The sequence below is a fragment of the Ptychodera flava genome, chromosome 19 (assembly GCF_041260155.1).
Source record: "Ptychodera flava strain L36383 chromosome 19, AS_Pfla_20210202, whole genome shotgun sequence".
Classification (NCBI taxonomy): domain Eukaryota; kingdom Metazoa; phylum Hemichordata; class Enteropneusta; family Ptychoderidae; genus Ptychodera; species Ptychodera flava.
Genome location: NC_091946.1, coordinates 33,695,620 through 33,721,025, shown reverse-complemented (window position 1 = coordinate 33,721,025; position 25,406 = coordinate 33,695,620). Strand labels below are relative to the sequence as shown.

The following is a 25,406-nucleotide window of genomic DNA, read 5'->3' as shown; positions in this document are numbered from 1 at the left end:
GAAAAATTCATAAAAGTTCATAAAATGTTGCACTAAAATTTTGGTGGGAAAAATTGCAGCACTCAAAGGGTTAATATAATAACATCCCTCCTTGAAGTGAAAAGTTAATTATCAGTTACTGTGATTGCATTAAAGGGCCTATGACATGAAAATTCAAGCCTTTTCTGACCCATTCATGCTGAAGCATAATCAATTTATGATCGACTTGTCGAATTTCTTTGCCATCAGAGCATTTTGTGTCCATGAAAATCGCATTTTAAGATGCGGTATCGACCATCAGCTTGTAATTGTTCCGCAAAAAGCTGCCGCCATGTTGTTACGTCATCAAAGGTGTACAGTTAGCCCGCTGGCCCGTACCGGGCGTACAAAGCAATGGCGTCTGCTACACCTGATGCAGATTCCGATTGTGTCAGCGAGCACAGCATTGATCTAAGCGACGTTTCCGAAACTATTGAGGAAAATTGCGACAGTAATAACTTCAGAGTTAACACAACAGATGGACAGCAAATTGTACCATATCGATTCGAGCCATATAGCCAGGCATCCGATGAAGACAGCGACGGGCCAGACCCGGAAGTTGTCAATGACGATGTCAATTGTGTGGTCGATATCGGTCGATTACAAAATACTGAATGGTAAGAATCACACTTGTGTAACATTTTTTGTGACTGAAAATAGTACTTTGAATTATCCTGATATTGGGATTAATACTTTAGTGTTGCATAGCCAATGAATGCGTAGGAAATGACCCAAAAGCCGAGCGGACTCTCTGTAGAATTACTGCTGTTATGATCGTAACATCAAACCACGGTTACTGACTCTACTCACGGAGCTATAGCTCAATGTCAACTCCACCGTTTAGTAAACTGGCCTGTTTTTTGTTTTAATCCTTGTCTTGATAAATATTTGGGACAAAGGCATGTTAGCGAGTAGTTCACACGACGGCCAGTAGGTATCAAGAGGCGACTCCCGTAATCTTTATGGAACGGTAATCATGGACAACGGTATATGGAGAGGACAACGAATGGATGTAAACAACCTGACCCGGACAGCGAAAAAAAGACGACTGCCGTCTCTAACCATAGACAGTAAGAGACGTTTCTCTACTGTCTATGCCCTAACCGAAATAAAAACAAATGTCTAAAAATATCAAGAAAAACAGCGTGAAAGGAAATTTAGCCGTCAAATGTTTGCCAAGACCCATAACTAACACTTTGTTGAATATTATTGCACTTATATTTTGGGTTCGAAGTATCGTCGCCATTTTCGAAAGACGGTGGCTAATGCAATATAACGGTCGCGGAATCGATCGCCTTTTTCTTTAAAGCAAAATGAAATGAACTCATAAACGTGGCATCCAGTAAGTTTCAAACATCCTTCAGAAGATCAGTGGTATCGGCAACGTCAATTTAGATGATCCGTTCATTATTGTCATGCGTTTGAAAAAAGTCAGACAATGTGAAAGAACAAAATTGTGGAGCTCGACATCGTCGGCAATAACATACGTGACAGTCGTAGATAGGGTCGAAAATAATTTAATTTTCAAACAAAGCAATCAAAAAAGACAAACTACATGTTCAATTCTAAGATGTTCAGTTTCACAACTACGCACCGAAATTTGAATGGGTCGGAATAAACAGTACCTATACTGACTCGGGATGCATTAGTACATGTCGGCCGTCATAACATACAGACGTGGCAGAGGGACTGTGATACAACTGTCGATTTTCGCCAACATTATTTCGTATAATTATAGAAACTACCTACTCCTCTTTTATGTTTACATGTTCGTCCGGGAAGCATGGCTTTTAGAACGTAGATCTCTCCCTAAAATGCGAACAATTTGCGAAAAAAACTCATTTCAGGGCACTAAAGTCAGAGCAAAATACAACCACGCACTGCCAGAACGCTATGACGTCATAGGCTTCAATGGGCATCCCAGAGCTAGAGGTCAAAATCCTCAATCACACCTTTGAACAATAGTTGAAAGTAGATTGAAGTAGAGTAACTCATGGATCTATTTTTGTACATCAATGAGTAACAGTGATTTAAAATATTTTACAATCGAAATTTCCAACCCAGAAAATGTTTATATAAGTCAACTTCCACATCCTATAATGTAGTATTACCAAATGTGAATGTCCTTTGAGCTCAAGATTTCAGGATTTCAATCAAATGAAGGGGGATGACATTCACCGTGTGCTCTTATATATATATATATATATATATATATATATATATATATATATATATATATATATATATGTATATATATATTGTGCTGTTCACAGTTTACGTCAGTGTTCTCTCATCAATATGTTGAAATAGATTTTGATATTGTTTTGAAAATTACAGATGCAAAAACGATGAAAACTCATCTGTGTAGGCGACTGATATTGTAAGTTATTACAGCAGTACTAAAAGGCATATTCACGACTTTTGAGTACAAGCTGCAAAAACTGCCATGCATGCAATGCAAAATTTATCTGCATTTCTAGCAGCAGTGTCTGATGTCCGCATACAGCTATATTTATTGACAAACCTGTAACCGTGAACAGTTCTATTCAAAAACTGCTTTTCAAAATAAAAAATAATTTGTATTACGTAGTACATTCTGGTGTTTATTTTCATTTTGTCCTTAGGGCAGTATGCTCTCATACCTATTTTTCTGGTTTCTGCACATTATTCAACCCAATTAATGGGGCCAGGGTGTTATGAATTTTTTTTCCATGTACTTTGTGAAACTGACACTTTGTGTCTGCAATCACATATTTCACATTACCATAACAAAGCTTTTGGACTTCTAAATATGAAATTTTATACATTGAAAGGGGAAACATACAATCTGCAGAGCAAAGAAAACGACTCATCCAAACACAAAGAAAAAATGCATTGACACATCTATAACAGTAAAAAAGGAGCCAACATTGTTCGCAAGTAGCATGTATAGCAGCTTTATTTGGAAAAATAATCGACTGAATGAACTGGTGCTTGAGTTTCAGAAAACAGGGGCCCAGTCTACTTTGGGCCAGATTATCTTGACACAACAATGATAGCCCAATCAACTTATTCTAGAGAGGTCACTCGGTAAACTTTGATGGCTTGGCTTTATAAAATCATATTACTTGAAAATCATGCACGATGGAATATACATTTTATTAATTGGCACTAGATGTAAAATATTGATAAAAATTAAATGCGATTTACTTTCATTTTGAGTAATAAAAAACTAATCAAGTCATGATAGGCAGCAAGTTATCTGTAGATCTTATTTGTTGTGACAAATTGAAAGTCTACTGTCTGTGACTGGAAATAGTATCACAAAATGCACTAAAATGCAACCTAATCTATTTTTATTAAAAAAATAGTAATAAATAACAATTCTATCATCCTGCAAAAGTCATTGACATACATTGTTAGTTTCCATATTCTATGACTCTTCAGATCTGAATATTTTGTTGAATCAGCACTTAGTGCAGTATGAGATAACATTTTATCACAGAATGAACATTTGTAAGTAGAACAGCATTACGGTTGACATTTGAAACAAAAATGGTGAAAACATTATGAAAAATACTGTCAAGGACAGTGTGCTTACATTGTGTTTGAATTGGTCCATTCAAGAAATATTTCAATCAGTAAAAAAAGAAAGACAAAAGCAAATAAAGTCAATTTTAGGAACATCAATATAAACTTCTATAGCAATAGGAAAAGCAGATCCTACATACATTAGCAAATCTCAATAAAACCTCAGCCAGGGAAGGCTTGACAAAAGAAAAGAAGAGAGTGGGAAAAAAAAATAATAATGCTACCTCTTCAGTCTTCTAGACCCCCCTGGATATCAAATGTTCAACCTCTTGATGTTCAACCTCTTGGTATAGACCATTTGCATAAAAAGATAAATTAACGACCAGATGGCAGGAAATGTAAGATACATCTATTTACAAACTTGGGGATTTTTAACTAATGCTATCAGTGCTATCATTTCAATGTAAACAGCACTCAGGTTAGTTACAGCACGGAGGGGTAGAGTAACCGTGGTTACAGACAGTGAAATGCTCTCTACTGTTGGGGTGATTATGACATCTGGAATTACCCTGGATCCAAATTTCTTATCAGTTATTGTGTGTCTTACATGGAAAAGCTGCAATAATTGGTTAACTATGAAAATTCACCTCAGCTTTGTTTTCTGGATCAAATTTCACCACAAATTGATACTAAATATGGCAAAATTATGTTCACAGCCTTTGAAATTGTCTCACAAAATATCCTGGGTTGGTATAGGTCATTTCAGGTCACATGCTGAGAAAATTACCTAAAATATACAAATTTAGGGTTTTCCATACACTTTGAGCAGAAGATTTACGGATTAACATCCCTCTGGACTTCTATACCAAATTACAAAGCTATAAGACAAGTTTTTGAGAATCTTTTTCCTCGCTAAAAAATGACAAAATTGTCTTAAATACAAATTTGCATATTTCGGGACAATTTCCACATACATACAGATGCCACAGACTTCAGCTTATACGATAACCTCATATTGGTATAGCTAAATGTGAGCTAAACATTGGCATTACTGGCCCTTTGATTCCAGGTGCACCTGCAATAACTGTGGTAACATGCCAACAGTAAATGAATGTGTATGTTGTGGTGAAATAGACGTGTTGCAATTGGAAAAGGAGATGCATGGTAATTTGACCTGCATTGTTAACCACCCAGGCTTCACAAATTGTTGTTTAGATGAGTTTGTGCTGAGGGTGGCTAACTTTGCTTATATTGACCATCATGGCCACCATCGTAGATCACAAGCAAAGCAGCATGAGTAAGTACCAACGGCATATCATATTTACAAACTGGAAAACTTAATATATCGATAGTAGATACCTGTCTTTGCTATCTGACATCGACCTTACTTAGTAAAATTAAAATTGCCCTTTTATGAATAAATATGGTATTACTATTGATGTGACATCAATGACATCAACTGGGAACATTCAGAGTTGTAATGTATGTTGCAAGGGATTATCATATGATATTTACACATCTCACAGTGATCACACCATTCACCCAGACTCACATCAATTTGATATTTCTCTTCAGAATTTTAACTTCTACACCCATTGATCCATCACTGACAAAGGTGTGTATATCAAAACATTCCATACAATTATTTTCACCTATACACAAAAAATCTTTCAAAGAACTGGTCTGAAATATAGACAAGTCTCTTGGAATTAACATTCACAATTACATCACTAGGCAATATTACCATTTTCATATTACTGACAAAAGAATGATGCTTGTCGGTAGAAACATTTTTCACAGAGGTCCTCAACTATGGAACACCTTTCAAATGGGTCACGCGTCAGAATGCATTGCCAGGAAATTTACTCACTGGATAACAATTTCAAGTGAAAACAAAAGACACCTTCATAACCTTCCTACAGACTAGAACAAACTCGATCATTAGAATCGAGTCCCACCTTTAAATAACACACTCCACAAACATCTCAGTGTGCAGTACACAGCAGTAAAAAACTGTCAAGGACAGTGTGCTTATATTTGGTTTGAATTGGTCTATCAAGAAGTATTTAAACCAGAAAAACAAGAATGATAAAAGTAAATAAGGTCTGAAACTTTAGGTAATGGAGGTCAACTTCAGCAACATGCATAGCAGAGTTTGAGCAGGTCTGCCAATATGTAAAATTTCATGAACAATGACAGGAAATGATTCATAAGAAATGATTCAAAAGCTGTTTCAGTCACTGCAGTCACTCCCAACACATAATAGGTATATTGCATACAAATACATGTAAGTTAAAGATCATAAAAGTTCTGATTCAGATGTATAGGCTTTTTCATTTAATAACCACCAATCCTGCATATTAGCAAGATTTTTCTTACCTCATTTGCATATTTCTGACACTGACATGTTCATTTGAACATCAAATCTCAACCCCTGGGTCTACCTGTACACCAAATACTAAGCTTTTGTATTGGATGGACACCCACCCATCCATCCATCCATACATATATACATACAGATGCCACTGACTCGCCATATAGGCTCTTTTTGGTAAACATACATATATACATACATATATATATATATATATATATATATATATATATATATATATATATATATATATATATATACACACACACACACAACGGAATGAGCTAAAAAGATGCAAAAGCACTGATAAAAACTGAAAATATCAAGGATAGCATCTCAGGAGTGATGTGGTCATATTTGCTTATATATATGCAACCAGATGGGCTGCGGCATTCTGAACAGACTGCAGATGACCTAGTTGGTCATTTTTAGAACCATAGAACAGACTGTTACAATACTCAAGTCTAAATGTAGCAAATGCATGGATGGTTTCTCAGTAGCAGGCTTGTCGAGTACATTACACATTTACCCTATTTTTGACAAAGAGAAATATGCATTCCTACATAGATGACTGATATGATCACACATTACCCCATCCCTGTTGACAATAACACCAGTTCTGAATGTCACCTGTTCCAATTTTGCCACAGTTACCATGGAAAGAGAAAATCTAACCAATCACAGATTTTAAGCGGGTGGCCGCTTTTTAAAAACAGCACCCTCACATGGGCATTTTGAATACCAAGGAATGCTCCTTTGACCATATATGGGCATATTTAGATTACATGTGACTGTATACCTTTAGGGTAACAAATCCTCAAGCTATTCAGTTATGCTAAATTACTTTTAAGCATAGTGAAAAATGAGCAACAATGACAACAAATACTTACAGTTTGATAACCAAAATATCAAAGCTTTCCCAAGAAATATAGATTATGCTGTTTTCTCATTTTGAATTTGACAGAGATTATGTTGTTTGAAAGGAGCTGGATCTTATTCTGGATCTTTAAGCTTTAGCATGAATATTAACATGTACATACATTCATATATTGTGCTCTCCCTGGCATTTCGAAATTGTTAGTAAATTTACGAATTCGGTTCAAAAATATTAGTAAGCACAAATTACGTAATGTTGAGCCGTAGCTGCAATGCCTTGGTCGACTGAGCCTGTTTCGACTATGATGTAAACTTGTACTTTTTCAACTGAGGTTGATAAATGCATTGAACAGTAAGCAATGCCAAGATCCATGGCTCCAAATAAGTTTACATCCATTTACCAAGCACATGGTGCAATTACACTATCGAGTGAAGTTGACCGTCACATACTTGCACAAAGAGAATTGCAACCTCTGTTAAGGGCATACCACTTTACGGCACATATAGAAAAAGTGAGTTCACTCCACGTACGTCAGAGAGAACATGTAGCACAACTCTATTTTACGAATTTTTTTGTTTTACAACAGCAAGGATGATTATTTTGCGATGTCAGGCAGATTTTCAAGGGTTTTCAGAAAAAAAAATTCTGAGAGTTGAAGGACTTACAATGATTGTAGGCGTGTACAGACCTAATGAAATACGTTTTCAAGCTTGAATTGTCCAGAGCTAATTAATTAATTCAACCGCTGAATTCATAATCTTGACTGAAAATCAGGCTTCAAAAATAACAAAATTGTTCGTAAATGGCCGATCAGGCATTTATTTTTTTTCGTAAATTTTCATTTTTGTTCGTAATTTACGAACGTTACGAGCGACAGCGAGAGCACAGATATACCTATTCACCATTTAGTATATTATATTATGATGTCATCTATATTATAATGTCATTTCGATTTCAGGAGGTACAGGTACATAGCATACAGACAGTTTGTGAGGTTGTGCTGGGGCCATCTTGGCAAAGAGATTAGAGTTGTGCTACCATCATGTGTTGTTACAAAGATTCGACAGACTTTCCCATCCGCAGACTATGTTGGATTTAGGTACGCCTGTCTCGAGGGTTAGGATGAGCAGCGAATCGCCTAATTGTTGCAGCTACTGCATCTTCTATTGTTGGCCGCTCAACACCATCACACAGGGGAGGTGGCTGTTCCTGTTCTGTCATGTTGCGTTCATTGACATGGACGTGGCACATGGCAATCACTTCTCTGAGTATCTCTGTGACATAATCTGAAATAAAAAGTTATCCATTAGCCCAGAAAGAAAAAATAAAAATCAGAATTGCTGCTTTAACTTTGCCCAATTTGAATTTTTTATTTCTGCAAATTCATACTTGTACAAGTTAGTTGTTATTCAAATGATGAATTCATAGTAATTGATGATGTAATACCACCATATCAAATGCTGAATTTACTGTTAAAAAAGTTGCTCAGTAACCAATTAACATGATTGTTGAAATAAAAATAAAGGTGTGCCACCTCATGCAGTGTATTGTATTATGTATTCAATTTTCATGAGATTGACTGCTTATTGCCATACATGACCCCACTTTCTGAGTGTATCATTGTATCCAATGATGCCATTTGAGTTTGCACCTTTAGGTAAATGGTCAAAAATGCCTGAAAAAACATTTATGGACTTCAAGTCATTGTTGATGAGTTTTCCACTGAACCAGAAGTATAATATATCCCTACTGACAAACAATGACAAGGTTTTTAATGAGAGCTTTTAAAGTGTTTACCAAAAGATGGCTCTTCTAGTATCTTGCGCACTGTATAACCGCCTTTCTTCCATTTAGGAAATTGCAGTCGATATCGTGCCTCATCACCTTCTGTATGCTGTTGGTTGCGTCCAGCATTTTCATTGAAGTGTAATATGGCCAGCAGTGTCCTGGGAGTCACAAAATTATAATGTAGGCAGTTATGAAACAACAACTCTAATAGTGTTTTATCTGTGTACATAAACAACCAGACATTGTAGATGTCACAGTCCCCACAAGATCATGAAAAAAATTTTAATAATGCAATGATTAGAACTCAAAATGAAGAATTTGATCATATCACAATAGCTGACCTACCATGTACCAGACAAACAATGAGCTCATGATAAGTACATGATATGATGCCATGCCTTTTTGTCTAAGTAAGAAATAATTCTGTCAAGGCATGCTGCTTAAACAGCTTTAGACATAGAATATTTAAAACAAAAAGGCTTTACCAGTAGGCTATATCAAATTTATTATGAAATAATCTAAATGCACATGTATGGCTTGGTAACCTGTCCTTGTGTCAAGCTTTACACTTGGATTCTGTCAAGGTGTGGCTATGTAATAGCACTGGATAGAGATCAATCGAGACAAAATGGTAACCACACAGCCATCTTTCACTAGATTGCAGTTTGAAAAAAATTCTAGCATGAAATGAGTGTAGTGACACAGAACATGGAACAATGGAACAATTTAAACCAAACAGCTGCCAGTTGGCCCCCTTGAATTAGATCAGCAAACAAAATGAATTGCAAATGTAAGCCATGGTCTTGTACTAGTGCACAGTTTGAACGAATTCTGTTCGGGCAAATCTGATTTGGATGGGTGGACTGTCAAATACAACAAGTATGTAAGTACCCAATCTATAAGTCCCAATTAGGTATTTTTGTCAGGCGTGAACTACAAATACTATTACACACAGAGTAATAACTATAAATTCACCAATATGGCGAAATGAGTAGCAAAGTTACGAGTCATTTACCAACAGTAAAAGTGATTTGGCTGTTTATTTGACTGGTTCAAAGGCACTTTGAAAACACTACTAAACATAATGTGATCCTTTACATGAGCCTATTCTTGGCGTGAACATTATCACCGTTATCAGATAGAGTAGTCATTAAAGCCCGGCGCGACATGGACCGGGATCCGGATTAGTGCCAAGTTTGGGTGGGCGTTTTGGGGCATGGCTCTGCATAATGAGTCTGTTGGTAACGGTTGCTATCGTTTGCATTATCTCCATAATCTGTTTGCTCTCAAATCACGCTCAGACTACAGCCTTCGCAATACGCAAAAGAAAGAAGGAAAAAATATCAATTTCATCAAACAGGAGCTTGCTGAGTTGATCTACTTAAGTTTTTGCTGCATTTAGGGGTCATGTCATCGATTGAGAATAATTCGGCTACTGACCGCCATATCTACATACGGAATTGGCGCCGTAAGTAGTGGAAATAATCATCAAGAATGTAATAAACATAAACATTAAAAATAATCCGAAGCTGGCAATTTCGTATGTTGAAATCACAAATTATCGATCTGAACATTGACTGAGAAACACGGACAGGAAAATGGTAGGAAAAGGTGAACGACGCGACGTCATGACCGATTGCTAAAAAGAAAGTAAGTTCACTACATCAAGGAAGGATCGAGATTTCCATGAATCTCGCATACCACGATATCTGTATGTCGGCTACCCGGTTGCTTTTAGGGTGACCCCGACAACTCGTCACGAGTTATGATTATTTTCAGAGCAATGGGATGAACCACGGACTGGGTTCATAGATATCTTCGTTATTGAAGAAATTAAAGTCCAACCTTTGTCGAAATCTTACGATTTAGTGCCAACTCGATGAGGCGATCTTGGACATACGTGAAAAATCCTCTTAGGCCTAAGCCTTTCAAACAAGATCATGTGATGACGCTCACTTGCTCACCTTGAACTGACATTGACAATGTTTTGATGTCTTACAAGCTTTGTTTAATTCCCATAACAGAAGTCCAAACGTTACTGGGGCAATCGGTATGTCAAAACCTTACCAATCCTCCGAACACGACATGTCATTGCCATGTGTGAGAACATGTGTACATGTACAAACCATACGGCCGTTTTCAGGGCTAGCATTTATATCAGCGTACCGGTACTTTCGACCGTAGATTTGGGGGACTGTTTAAAAAAAGTGGCTCTCTTTGACTGACTGTAATTAAATTGATCATGGAGGCTACCGCTATGCTTTGATGTATAATGTTTTCGATGTCATTGTAAACTATGGACTCTGCCTGCAGTTTTGCATAATACAGTGTACGCACTTTTCGCAAGAATACATCGTACCGATACCGACTCATCTCTTGCCAATCATCACATCCAAAAAGGGTTCACCTTCGCGCTGTCATTGCATCATAAACGCTTGTTAGTAAAATAGCTTATGACAACCACGAAGTTTTCATCCTAGTGTGCACGCCAATATACATGTAACTCTAAGCGTACACATGGTTTGTTTTAAATCGTAATTGTTCTCGTATGCACAGCAAATGTTTGACCAGTTTACACCTCTGCGCGTCACTGAATGATTGACAATTGTTTGAATCACGGAACGACTGTTCCCAAGGGGCCATTTCCTTTGTTACGAAAGCGATTTTCCCCTAATCGTCGTAATTTTAAAATGCTTTGCGAAACTTTGCGGATAACTGTATGGCCTACGTGTTTATGAAAGAGTCTATGTTTATGGTATGCCAATAATGTTTGTTTGAGAATCGCTTTGGCTGATTTTCATGGAGCGGTCTACCTTGCTGTTGCCAGTTATCACTCAAGCGCCATTATGAATTTTCGATGAGTTAGGGGTCTTTTATACCCCGCATCGGGGTTTAAATCAGTTGGCAGAAACCTAGTTATTAGCTTCACACTGTGTTTAAAACCAGTCAAGTACAGATCAAATGACTTACAATCTTGCTACATCAATGTTTGTTTAACCAGTTATTTCACCATATTGATGGCCTTACAGATGGGGTGTTGGACTCTGTAACATATTTAAACATTTTGGGGACTGCAATTCAACCTTGTTTGTTTGAATACTACTGGTACTGGGAGTCTCATTAATATCCTATTGCTCAGTTTTATTTCTTGTCATACCTGCATGACTGTCCATGGTATGAGAAGCAATACATCTTCGGTGCAAACTGATTCAGCAAACTGTGGAAGGCCTCTAGGAAGATGTTTGCTCCTGTCCTGACATTTGTCTGATATCTCGCAACAGTGCAGTGGATGTAAGAAGGCGTTCCAGTTTAACCATTGTCACAGAACCTGCATTGTGGATAAATTTAATTAATAGGACAGTTAAATTGCCAACGGTCACTCTGTAATTATATTTACACCGCGCACAGACATCATATTCATTGTTAATTTACAAACATGACTTGCAGAGCCATCACTTCTCATAATGCTCCTTAAAGTTTAGTTTTGTTTTGAAATTCTGTAACTTGTTTGAAGTTGCAGATAAATTTGGTACTGTTTTTCAAGATTTCATTAAACAAATTATAGCGATAGTAAAGGATTCACAATGCTAAGTAGTGGTTGCCATGGCAAATTTGTAAATAGCACAAAAACAAGTTTTTTTGGATGTGATTAAAAGTTAAAGTAAAATGATGTTGGGCAAAAAGAGAGTAATTTTTCCCTTTTAAACTATTGAATTTACATACCACATATCCTATTACTTACATGGCTGCAGCCATTGTTTTCTGGCTTCTCTGCCTTGCAAGCGTCCATGGAGACATGATGGAAAGAGTGCATCGTTGTGGGTATGAACATTAACCATGTGATTGAGAACAGAGACCCATTTCGCCAAGACAGTTGCTGGTTCTCCTGGAGGGGTAGACACTGCACACCAATACAAATGATTAATAATACTAGGTATCCACGGTTGTAACTCTCGACACTCTCTCTCATTGGCAATTGCTAGCAATTTCTTCTTCAGTCCTTTAATTAAAAAATAAAATCATTTTATTCCATAAGTGCAACAAGTGAAAGTACTGAGAGCAACAAAAACACATTATAAATACAAGGGCATAGTGAATGCTCACAATCTCTTCAGGGGATTTTGTTTTTCGTATTACATAAGTTCTATCACTCGTTTTGAAATGTAAATCCCAATAAACAAAGAAACAACTTTTGCAGAGTGATAGAACTTGTTTTGATACTTGTAATGATGTTTAGAAATATCACAACGTCATTGAATTGTGATTGGCTACCGTTTGTAAGCCCAGTTTCATTGTCTTTGATGTCTTACTTTTTTACACATGACAGATCAAAGGGCACTTACTTTGCAGACTGACCATGTCAGCTATCTGAATGTTATCCGCCATGGTCAATGTGCAAAACAAGTACTCGGCAGTACCATTACCATAGCTCAGTACCTTTAAGCTCTAACACATTAGCAGTGCAGCTATAGCTGCAAGCAGAACTGCAATGGGACTTCAGACGCTTGTGGTGACAAGGTTATCATGGAAAAGTATGTATACAAAGTATTTCAAGTACCTTTAGCGATGTGCCAAACATCAAAGAGGTGTTCGACATTGGGCATGTTCTCTCGCAGCCACTTTCGGATCTGAACATGCCTGTCTGTCACAATCGTGCCAATGGTGAGGCCTTCTCCCTCCAAATCTGCCAGAGATCTAATCAGCCCTTCCTTTTCCATTCTAACTGCTCCACCAACCTCGTTGCTCTGTTTCAAATATAAAATTCACGTGTTACTGAAGGTTGTTGACATTGTTTACATAAAGATAATTTAATGCATCAGATAAAGCAAGTTATTTGGGTCAGTGTATTTGTTATTCATTGGCTGGCTTACAGACTGTATACATGCAGAGAGTGATGAATGGGAGGATTACGAAAATTGTTTGAGAACTACACTTAACATGTCTGTTGTTTCACAGGATTACTGAGTATACCCAAGAGGTAGCCCTGGGTTCCATATGTGGGGAGTTCAAAGCCGCATTTGTATACTGTGACGCTTCTATGGCCTCTCACATCGCTACTATGGTGCCACCCATAGAAAAAACCGCAAGCGAGCTGCAATATGCTGTGCTCACTTTCCATACACAGAAAACTACCTGAAATGATGTCGTTATAGTAATGTATACGGTTTAAAGTAAAAATAGGTAATTAGTATACATGTATGTATTTTAATTTTCAAGCACTAGTACATCATTTCAGGCGCTCTTCAGAATTCTGTACGTGAACGCAGCATATTGCAGCGCGTTTGCCATTTTTTCTACAGGTGGCACCATGGCAGCAATGTGAGAGGCCATAGAAGCGTCACAGTATACAAACATGGCCTTGAACTCCCCCCCCCCCCCCCACCTATGAAACCCAAGGCAAGAGGGCACATGGATTGGTTAAATAAAACGATTCACATGCAAATCCTTTTGCATAATTTACAGAGTGTACCATTTTCGAAGAAAACTCTGATATCAACCTGGCCTTTGAATAAATATCAAGTATACAGTTGCTTTATGAGGAGGGGCAAATCTTATAGGTGATTAAGACACACCCATGTGTATTTTAGATGGTGGATGCTTACCAAGAAATGAACGCAATATCTACCTCCGACTTTGTTGTCAGCTGATATTGAGTCCATTGCCTTGATAGGCTTTATGTATCTCACACGTTTGAAAACTTACCTGAACCAGTTGCATGTCGATGATTACATTGGCCACTAGTTCAATGACAGTGTACGAGCCAAACTTTGCAGAATGACCTGGGCTGTCAGATCGGCCATCACCACCAAGCACCAGGTCTCGTTGATCGGCCTGAAGAGATGCCAGGAGCCACGTCCTTTGTTCAGCCCATACATGCCTAATTGAAGGCAGCAACAACTGGGACTGGTGTCTAAAGAATGTTCTGGCTGTTATAGCAGCAACCCTCATGTGAGAAAAAATACGCAAAACTTTGCTGACCAGAGCACCAGAAGTCAATATAGCTGACGACAGCAAAATATTGCCAGCTGGTATATTGCCGACATATGGCTGGCTGTTCCACCCTGTTTTGTGTTGGCAAGCTGTACACTTCAATACCAGCAATAGCATTGTCCCCTTCAATGTCCGTGATTGTCTCATGTTAGCTTCACCACACCTTGGACAGTGGATCAGCCTGATCAATGAAAGCAAACATGACCAGAAAATGATATACTTCTGGTCATCATGTACAGACGGCGTACTGTCATCGGTCAACACACTGGAAACACTGGATACAGTGGTGTTGGACTCGCTGTCAGATGGGATGAAGTCATCATCATCACTTCGGTGATCAGCTGCATTCAATGGACTGGCAGGCTCATCACATCTGCACGATGACTGTTGTGCATCACAGGCTGTGTCAACAGATGAACTCTCTACAACGACTGGTACTGGCATTGCATCTGTCTGGACCCCAATTTCAGATGTTTTTACATTCAACGTAGTTTGAGTGCCTGTTGAACAGACGTAAAAGTGTTAAAACTCAGATTAAAATCAACATTTACCCACACATTCAATTTGTGACACATGATCATACAAAGATAAAATTTACAATATTTATGTAAAGTTGACTTTCATGTTTTTGACCTAAACTACAATTTCTCATGAATGGATTTTTAAGATAACGTCTACATTTGTGTATTTGTGTGTTTTTTTAGTCTGACTATTGTGTCTGTGTTGATTTGGAATTAGCCTCAGTAATTTCCCAGTGAAGATTAATATAGTATCGTATTTTATTGTATTTACTGTAGCAAAGACAATTTGCTAGGACAGTTGCAACCTTTGTCAGTTTGCTACACAATTACGTGTACATGTACCTCTGCTAATTCATTTCCTTCCTACATAAACCTATATAACTTATATCCTAACACATTAATCTAAAACTTGCAAGATAGTGTCACATGAACAACCATCTTTAGTCTATGTACTACACTATTACATATACCTCTACTAATTCCCTTCCTTCTCATACTGACTTGTAGCCTAACACTTCTCCTAGTATTCGGTTGTCTGCTTGTCTGACTACATTGAGAGACCTATGTAAAAAAGTATAGCAATAATGGTAATACTTTTTGGGATATACTGCAATACATAAACAGTGTATATGTATGAAATGCATATAACAAGTTTAAAATTCTGCTATCGATTTTCTTATGTTGAACACCATCACAAGGGGTAACACAACTTACAAGTTTCCACAGCATCACTTTATGTCAACTTCTAAGGTAAGTAACACTCACCACAGTTGATGTAACCTTCCCAGACTCTTCCACTGCATCTTCTTCACCTTCATGTACCGGTAAAACATGTGCTTGGGTATTTGGTTTGAGTAACTCAGCAACTTCCTACAAAAAGTATGCGTGTATGTCAAATTCACATAACAGAACTCAAGTAAAATTATAGCATCTTTATGAAGTTTACAACTGCCACTTAATCATGCCAAACACCATTTGTATCAGGCAGGTGTGATTGAGAGCAAATTATACTCCCAACATTAACAAAAATCCTTATAGATAGTATAGTACAAATGACAACACAAATATTAACGATTCAAATCAGGACGACCTTCCGTACTGTATTCCTATCACATATTAGAACAATCACCTAAGCACCCTAAAATTGCTGTCAAATATCACGATGGTAGAAAGAAAAGCGAGAAATAAACTACTTCACACCTCGCTTAAGGGCAACTGTTCAAGTCTATACATAAACAAGCATTTGACAACAGCGAGGTGTTTACCTATTTGCAAGGTTTCTGCATTATGCCTATTTTGTACATGGTTTCTCGCAAACTGGTGCAGAACAAAATTTGAGGAGAGCATTAAAACCTGCCGATAAAACACGAACATATTGACATTATAAAGCCAGTATTGAAACACCTTGTGCCACAAAACTACTGGTCTTACCATGAAATTCGAGTTTAATCATAGACAGTAGAGGGGGGAATTAATCATCTCTCTTTACGTGTGTGTGTTTTAGCATAGACAATAGTCAATGATAATAGGGTGACCGGACGATTTTTAAAACTCAAATCTTTTGCCAAAATCTTCATGACACCAGTTGAAAATGTTGGTATAAAGTCCAAATCTGGAAAAATAATTTTGGCTAATTAGCATGATCACAATTTGGCAGCCTCTGGAAAGTCGAAGTTTTCAAATTCTTTCCCTGAGAATATTGTAATGAGACAGGGTGACCAAAATCGGACCCAATATGTTTTAAATAGCTGAATGGTGACTAACTGTAAAATAATGAGTCCCGTGAAGGATGTATTTGTAGTTTCCAAATTATTTCTGTGAGAATATTGTATGGGTTGATAAGTCCAGTGAAAGAAAATGGAAGATTGTCCTTACGCTGACCACCGTGCGCTGACTTTTGTGTTTCCATTATCACAGATACAAGCCATTGTTTCTGGTCAGACAGGTGCGCACTGATGAAAAAGCATGATGTTGTTCAAGTACGGCACTATTGCGAACCTTACTTCCTGCTTTAGAAAAACCGTAGGCGCTAATTTGCGCTGCATAGCTGAGCCTATTTGGAGCAGAGAACTAATAGGAAAATGTATAGGGTACAATTCGCCCGCATGGCAATTCCTTCCCTTCGAATATTGGTAAACGATGCCAAAGGTCATAGACGTTTCATTATACATTTCGTCAGCAGTTTCTTGGAAAAAATACGTTTTGGGGAAATTTTTGCACTCATCTTGACTTCCTAATCTTCACAACATTCAATGTGACCATGGAGGTAGTCTCTGCTACCTCCATGCTTTGATATACAACTATTTCCGTTCACGCGATCTTTCATCGCGGCCGTTCGTTCGAGTAGACGACTTCCAAGATGGCGTCCCCTCTGACATTTGTTGACAAAGTGTGTTCGTAAACTTCAAGATTTGACGCCATTACCTTGTTCACAGACATAAATGTGCACAACTGTTGCATACTTAAGATGAATTTGTACAACTTATCACTACCTGAGCCCCCCGTTTAGTCTTCGATTTCGAGCATTCACCCTCAGAGTTTTTGTGTCAGCCCCATTGTTATTAAGGAACAGTAAGGCCTCTCTCGTCCGGTCACACTATGGTTTTTTGACGCGAAAGTTGGACCTCGTTTTACCGACACTATAGATTTCCATTTGGCGATCGAAAAAGACATTTTACAACATGGAATAATACAAAGGAGTTTGGCATTTATCAGTAATACAAGTTGTTTATTTTAATATGTGGTATTTCAACTATCAACTGGAGATCGGCACGCATCGAAACCATCGGGCACTCAAAATGGCGCACAAACCGCGCACACAATGTCACAAAGAAAGAGCTTACCCTTTTCCTGGCCAGTTTCTCCACAGCTGTCGATTTTCTCCGTTTGGGGTCTCGACTAACGGACTCCGCAGCAGGTCGAATAAAAATACTGGTACGGCATTCGGCTTTAGTACCCTCCTATGTTGCACCTTGAATCCCATTTTAGCTTTCAGGTCTGGCGCAGATTCGAAGGAAGAAACATCAAAATGATCACTGCATACAACCGATCTGTGGGTGGGTGTCCACTTGTCCCTCGTGCGCTGGACTTGCTTTGCCCACTGTTCACATAATCCAGGGTCCTTGGAAACTTGAAAAGTGACACACCATCACTATAGCACTTGGAGCATCCTGCCGCAACGCAAAAATTTGGCATGGCTATCTGCCGCAACGCAAAAAGTTGGCAACTATCCTTGTCTGTGGCTCAACTTTGGGCTCGGCTGCACTACATGTAAAGCGCACTGGCGCCATAAACCGTACACCTTCGCCTACGTCACTTCCGTATTTGCGAGATCGTCCAAAGAGCGCTTCCGGTCTTTTGGCGGGCTCTTTCAAATCGCCGTGATTGGGTTAAAAAGTGCATATTTTGTGGTTAACGATACGGCTTTCAGCAATAATGAATTTATTTCACGTATTAATTATACTTAGGTTCCTAATGCAATGAAGATAGGTTGGTCGTGTTCATAGGCCCTTTAAACGTGATGATTGCTATTCAGTAATTAAACTGAACAGACAAAAGCTCATTTGGCTTCAATGAAATTCAAAAGTTGCCAAAATCGGAGCAAGGAAGACGATCTTTCTACAAACAGCTTAAATGTGTTGCAATTCATCACAAAGTGTCAGGTTGGGAACTGCTCATACACACAGGGTTGTCAACTTCACATTTTTGCTTTTGTTTTTGCACCAGGATATGGGGGATGGGGAGAGACTTTTCCAATTAGCAAATACATTTTAGGTTAATCAACAGAACTATATTTTTCTATGAGAGTGCAAAATTATTTGAAAAAAAACCCAGCCATACGACACAAGGACAATTTACAAAGGGAAACCTTTACATGTAAATGAGTGCAAAGACCTTTTAAATTTTTTCCTGAAACCTTGCATTACAATACGTTCTTTCTTTTGCCTGAGACTTTTATGGGTTTATTTCCAAGCTTTTTATTTTGACAAATATCTGTGAGTTGAGAGTCTACACAAATTGAATGCCAGTCTCTCATAAATAGAACTTATCAAGAATGGCTAAAATTTATATGACATGGGAGCGGGTAATGTTGAAGAGCCCTTAACATCTTTATCGGCTCTTGTAACTTGCTTATAACATAATCAATCACTACAATCACACAGCTTGAATCAACTTGAATCCTCCGATTTTAAAATGCTCATTCCTAGCTCTGCGTGTAGGTCTGTGTGTTGTTACGGGTCATGCTTCCAACCACTGTGTGGCCGGTAACAACATACAGACCTACATGAAGAGCAAGCAGAGTCCTATCTTATCATATTATTTACCAGGAATTGTGATGTTTTGTTTTTCAGATTGGGTGTCCTTCGGGAATGGCATCTTTTCATACATACAGCAACTGTCAATTCTGTTTGTGGACAAGTGAGTCACAACTCTGAAATCCCTCTTGGCCAACACTGCTGACAAATGTCGTTCACGTTGTTTCTTGTCAAATGTAAACAATGCAATTGTACTTTTGACATCAATCGGCAGAAAAATATAAAGCTGGGTTTATGTAACGCATTGCTGTATATTTGTTTACGTATTTTCTTTGTTGATCTTACTCGAAACAACGACGTTCGTGAACACTTTTGGTTGGAATACGCTAGCACATCCGCTGTTTCATTACTTTCCTGTCTGGCCACGCCCACGAGACAGAAATGTAATTGTCCACTGAATATTTAGGAAATCTCAGGCCGAAATAGCGATAGAGCGAACGAAGTACAAGCAGCGGGTACTTTTATCTCGAATACGTTTGCTGATGATAAACTTATCTATTATCATATCACGAATACCTCTGGGACGACGGACTGTTGACCCTAAAACCATCAGCGTTGCACACGCAGCACATGAAACAGAGCTGAAAAATGCTGCAGTGAAATACACTTGATTTGCAATGTATTGCGAAAGTATACCACAGGTAAATGACGCACAACACACACCGTTATATACGAATCACACACGCTCATCTTCTGTCACTGACCGTCTTTCACTAAAGACCTACCTGGCAGGACTTGCTCCAACGTCTTCTGTGGCGTCGTAAAATTCATCAGAGTCGCTCCCTGAAGACATTTTCAATCATTTAAAACTTTTTGAAATGCTTAAAAGAATGTTGATGATGAGCCTACTTCTCGCGTAGGCGTCTAATTCGGTATTATGTACCGGATCGGGGACAACTTCACTTAACCTATGTCGCCATCTTGAATAACATCTCGGCTGTTCTCGTCCACAACGAGACTAGTACTTCCGTTGCACGAGCCGGGAGGGACCGTGAAGCACTCTCGTAATCTCTGTGCAGAAAAGTTTGATTGAGGGAGAACACAGTGCAGGAATCTTCTGAATAAATGTGAATAAGGTTTCCAAATTTTGCTAATTTCTGGTGCATGTGACAATTTTTTTCACTTCTGTCTGTCATGACAATTTTTTTTCTCAGGCCATGACAGGATCAATTTTTTTCTTCTATCTCACCTGGTGACAATTTTTTTTTCTCAAAATCCTCCATACCCCCCTCAGAAATCAAATGTTTTTACCACAAACAATTCTTCTGTTTTTTCCCCAGCACTTATGATAAAAGCATGCACTACATAGGTCTACTTTACACCTCAGTACACTCAACGTTTTCCTTCCCTTTTCTGACCCAAGAAATCATATTTCAGGATTTCTGTTTGGTTCCGAAACAACGTTGAGACGAATCACTCAATCAACAAACCGGTTTACCGGGGACCCAGATCAGATGACTAGGGTCAAAGCACTATCGATTCACCGGTATCTCGCCATGTATTCCACACAAAATAAATGCAATGATCTTTTTATTCACCATATCGTAATACTAAACACTCTTGGTAGAGCCGATGTGTGGAGTTGCCCTCACTTTCCTTTTTCACTTTCCTTTTTTTCCTTTTTTTTTTTTGTTTTTCACAAATTGTATTGTCATTTTTGGTTGTCGAATATTGTGACTAAAACACTGATCATGCAAAAAATGTAAAACATATCAGTGTTCAATGTCATTTTCAAACAGTTTTACCGAGTGCAAAATAAACTGAAAATCCTCTCAGATTGCACCATTAAACATATCAATTTCTCAAAATTTCCAATACGAGAGGGGAAACCCCCTCTTGTGCTCTCCCCCCTTGGGGTATTCTAACAGTTTCACTTAGGAAAAAAAAATTAAAAACACCTCTCAGATTGCACCAGACTGCACCATTGCACACATCAATATCTTAAAAATTTCCATGCAAGATAGGGGAAAGCCGCTGTGACACTTTCCCTCTAAGCCTCTCGCATGTTCTCCCTCTGTACTTTCAAATTCTGCCCGGTCAGATATCCTAGTGAAAACCCTGTCATAATACCTATCATAATTAAACAATATACTTTATGGTTAGATACTGCGTGAGCTTTTATATGTTAATTTTATTGTGACTTTGAATTTCATTTTGATGGGTTCACCTTTTTTGAACATCATGAGATAACTGATGATAGTCTAGCAGAGTACATCAGGATTTGAAAGGTCTTTACTGTTGCTGTATTTTGTAAATTTTACAATTATATGTATTGGTATTTAACTTTTCTAAGTGGGGGGATCAGTCAAAATTTCAGAGTTAGTAGAGGGAGGTTACTCAAATTCATCATGGTTGGCGAGGGGGGTCACTTGAAATTTCGGAGTTTCAGGCCGTAAATAATGACGACTCCCTTATATACAACGCATTACAAACTTGATGACCAATGAAAAAAAATTGCACTGCTACCCCATTTGGAAAAAAAAAATTGATGGAGGTCTGACAGTAGAAAACAAAAATTGCTGTCACTCTGACAGGAAAAAAAATTGCTCCCATACCCACTTCCTCCATACCCCCCTCCCCCGAAATCAAATGGTTCTCCCCTAAAGATCGGGAATTGTCCGGTTCAAAGCTCAATGCAGAGTGGTAGGCCTATTAAAAGCATACTGTGGTTTCGGTTTCAAATCAAAACACAATACACCTAGTAAAATTTCTACAAATGTACATCTATATAAGGCAGCATAAAGACTCGTTCCCAAAAATGTGATGAAATTTTATTCATTTAAATTTGTATTGTGTTTGCGAGTGGATTTTTTTGTTAGTTTATTTTATTTTCGTTGAATCGTTTGTTTGTTTTTCACATGAGTTATTTGTTATTTATCAAGATACTTTACATTTTGAATATATAAACAGAGACACTAAACCCCGGTATTATTTATCATTTTAACTTATATATATATATATATATATATATATATATATATATATATATATATATATATATATATATATATATATGCCTTTACATTTATAACTATTACTTCTTGTTATTATTGATATGTTGTTGTTGTCCTTTGAACTTCGAACAGCAACTTTTCCTGATTAATATAAGCTTAGTTTCTGAAATCAGACTAAGAATTGCAATCAGGTTTTTTCCCGGTCATCCCAGATGAACATAAATGCAGAACGGAACATATTTGTACGTGTGTAACGCCTCGGTTATGTTACATTGTGGGTAATATTGTCCATTCCATGTAGTGTTACGCAAATGTCCACATTCGTATCAACTTCAACGTGACCGGTGTACGTCACTATATACATCATGTCCGTACGTGAAGGCAACCGAGCGACGGAATTAACTGTTTTATGAGCTTCCTGAAAGATTAGTATCCTCTGAATGAATATATAGTATTTTAAATTTCCTTTACTTCACCATGACCCTAAAATAAAATACACCCTTTTAGCTTTCATCGTTATTGAGAACAACGTCTCCTTTTTAAACGAGCTCAGCTATCACCTCAAATACTAATGTACAGCCTTTCATCAGCATGTGTTTCCGGTAGATATCAGAAATCATGTCCAGTCATCCATTGTATCGGTCAATGCAATGAAAGATATATTTGTCGACCGTCCGAAACTGGATCGTCAAGAACAAAAAATTCTCACATGAAATGAAAAGCCGAGCACGATGCACAGTTTCTAAAACACGCACGATAAAAAAGGCACGGTCGTTACCTTTTGTTTCCATTTTGGCCAAACTTCGTCTACAGTTTGTAGATGCCAAACAATATATGTGTGTGTGTGTGTGTATGTGTGTGTGTGTGTGTATGTGTGTGTGTGTGTAAACATTATTTGTTATTATCTCTATGCCTATGATAATAATATTCCATCATGAAGGTATTACATCATTTATTACATCATGTCGTAGCCCTCGGTTGGTTTTCAGTATTAGACGAAAAGATTAAGAAAGCAATTTAAAGTAGTTTCCATTGAAAACGCATCAATACACATTGGTATGAGAAACTGAAACGTATACTTGATTTGGTATCAACTCCTTCTGCCTCCATTTTGGTGCTGTCAGAATGATCGAGGTACGAACACGTATACATGTATAAATACACGGATTGATGAGGACAGAGAAGCAACAATAAATTTAATATATTTCTCACTTAACATATGTTGTAACTGTAAAGTTTCCGCTGAGAGCATTCCCATTTTGTTAAAACTCTATGCAAAATTATGATATCCATTTACGATCAGAAAAAAGGCTGCTTTAATTATAAAAGATTCACTTGCATAATGATGATCCGCAAACTCCAACCGATTCGGGTAAGAGTGAGCAAAGCACCCGCGCACGACTTCGACTGCACTGACTATCTTAGTCTGAGGCACTGTCGATCTCATAAGAATATCAATTCCAGTCGTTAGGGGGCGTCATCTGAGCTTGCATACTCCTGGACGAGTACTATGAACACTTGATTGTATTTCGCGTAATCGAAATGACAGTCAAATTTGTAAAGAGAGAGAGACAGAGAGAGAGACAGAGAGAGAGAGAGAGAGAGAGAGAGAGAGAGAGAGAGAGAGAGAGAGAGAGAGAGAGAGAGAGAGAGAGAGAGAGATGACTTGAAGTTTTCACACCTCACACAATGTAGGTATTGCACTTTCCTGGGCAAAGAACAATCGATTTAACAATCAATTTTAATTGTACTTAAAGCCCCTCCCGGCCAATCAATTTAGCAAGGTGAAAAGATTCCCGACAAATCTACCCTCTTTGGCGAAAATTTTATGAGAAAAACACACATATTTAATTCATCAAAAATACTCAGAGTCCTTTGCCGTTTCGTTTTGTACATCCATCGACTTGTCTTAAAAACGTCATATTATTTTTTCAACGATCGAAAACTCAAGACGGTTCTTGTTTATATGGCTATCAATATGAGGCACTGTGCACTCTTGAAACTAAATAAAGACAATATAAAGTTATATGCAACTATGAAAAACCCAAAACACACGTGCACCAAGGTAAAATTTCATGATTCCGGCTCCTAGGTTAAAGAGTCAACGGAACCCACCATGACGGAGAAAAATAACCCATGTGCAGGCTTACTATAACCTTCAAAAACGGTGTATCAATCCTCACTCGAAATAAAATACGAGTATAAGACTTTGCGTTGGTAAGTTCAAGAGACGGAACGAGAACTGACTTTATATTGCAGGTGTCCTGTATTCAAATGATCGCTTTTTAGTGCCCGTAAATTTCTCCGATGTTGTTTAGAGAGCCGGATGGTATGGTAAGGTTAATGTCACATTCCACATGCCCTAAAAAGGTAGAGTGCGCATCGGAGACACATATTTGGACTCTCAATTTTTCCAGTACTCTTCTGGTCTAGCGCTAGTGAGGGTTCATTTTAAAGCTTTTGGAGAAAGTAAGCAATTCATCGTCTTATTTTTTCAGGAAATCGAAAATTTATTTTCCTCCAAGAGTTTACACAGGGATGGCGGCCACTTTGAATTTCAGATATCGGTCAATGTGAGATATTTGTATTTTCTGGTAACAAACTTTGCATATGACCCCTGATTTTATTCTTGATTTGGTAAGAGAGTGGTTGAAAGTTTCATTGAAGGCTTAAGAAAGTTTGCAGCAAAAGTTCAAGTCTTTCACTGTCGAGGCGCATCCTACCTTAAGCACATATCGCGACCCTTTCTGGCAAGCGCCATGTTCAAGCTAACTTAGTACTGCCATGGTATTTCCACAATATCTGAGACACGAGTCGACTAGTACCAACTCTCTTCTGTAACTCTACGGGTCGACCGCTGCGAGACATATTCAATCGTGTAACGAACAATATGGTTTGTCATCCGGGGACGAACTTGTGTTGACTACGGATGCAACCAACTGGTAAATTCGATCGATTTTACAAAATCATCACAAAACATCTTTCGAAAGGCTTATATACTGATTTTACATATACCGGTATTTTTACCTTGACATTAAAGTTTTAAGGCCATCGTCT

The 25,406-nt window shown here is 38.0% G+C and overlaps 3 protein-coding genes across 3 annotated transcripts in view; 1 reads left to right on the top strand and 2 right to left on the bottom strand.

The window, feature by feature from the left end:
• LOC139119338 (WD repeat-containing protein 44-like) overlaps positions 1-20,334 on the bottom strand; it is a 52,819-nt gene extending 32,485 nt beyond the window's left edge. The window contains exon 1 of the mRNA XM_070683107.1: positions 20,121-20,334. Coding sequence (XP_070539208.1) covers positions 20,121-20,188 — 68 coding nt within the window. The 5' untranslated portion in view covers positions 20,189-20,334. The remainder of the gene's footprint in view (positions 1-20,120) is intronic.
• Positions 313-8,066, top strand: LOC139119337 (uncharacterized). The gene is made up of 3 exons (XM_070683106.1): positions 313-635; positions 4,598-4,825; positions 7,738-8,066. The coding sequence occupies exons 1-3, from the start codon at positions 373-375 to the stop codon at positions 7,898-7,900; spliced, it is 654 nt and encodes a 217-aa protein (XP_070539207.1). The 5' UTR covers positions 313-372; the 3' UTR covers positions 7,901-8,066.
• Positions 2,939-18,502, bottom strand: LOC139119336 (uncharacterized). Its single transcript, XM_070683105.1, has 8 exons — positions 17,923-18,502; positions 15,845-15,949; positions 14,271-15,058; positions 13,126-13,312; positions 12,310-12,567; positions 11,725-11,895; positions 8,577-8,725; positions 2,939-8,065 (listed from the first exon to the last, which is right to left on the bottom strand). Exons 3-6 carry the CDS (start codon positions 15,000-15,002, stop codon positions 11,798-11,800), a joined length of 1,275 nt encoding a protein of 424 aa, XP_070539206.1. The 5' UTR covers positions 15,003-15,058; positions 15,845-15,949; positions 17,923-18,502; the 3' UTR covers positions 2,939-8,065; positions 8,577-8,725; positions 11,725-11,797.
• Positions 20,335-25,406: the final 5,072 nt, after the last annotated feature.

Bases quoted from the DNA above. Each gene is read 5' to 3' on its own strand.
- LOC139119337 (XM_070683106.1), top strand. From the start codon at position 373: ATGGCGTCTGCTACACCTGATGCAGATTCCGATTGTGTCAGCGAGCAC. The intron at 636-4,597 runs GTAAGAATCACA...CTTTGATTCCAG, and splicing joins CGATTACAAAATACTGAATG to GTGCACCTGCAATAACTGTG. The intron at 4,826-7,737 runs GTAAGTACCAAC...TTTCGATTTCAG, and splicing joins TCACAAGCAAAGCAGCATGA to GAGGTACAGGTACATAGCAT.
- LOC139119336 (XM_070683105.1), bottom strand. From the start codon at position 15,002: ATGCCAGTACCAGTCGTTGTAGAGAGTTCATCTGTTGACACAGCCTGT. The intron at 13,313-14,270 runs GTAAGTTTTCAA...TATTTGAAACAG, and splicing joins TCGACATGCAACTGGTTCAG to AGCAACGAGGTTGGTGGAGC. The intron at 11,896-12,309 runs GTAAGTAATAGG...TCCACAATGCAG, and splicing joins AAAACAATGGCTGCAGCCAT to GTTCTGTGACAATGGTTAAA.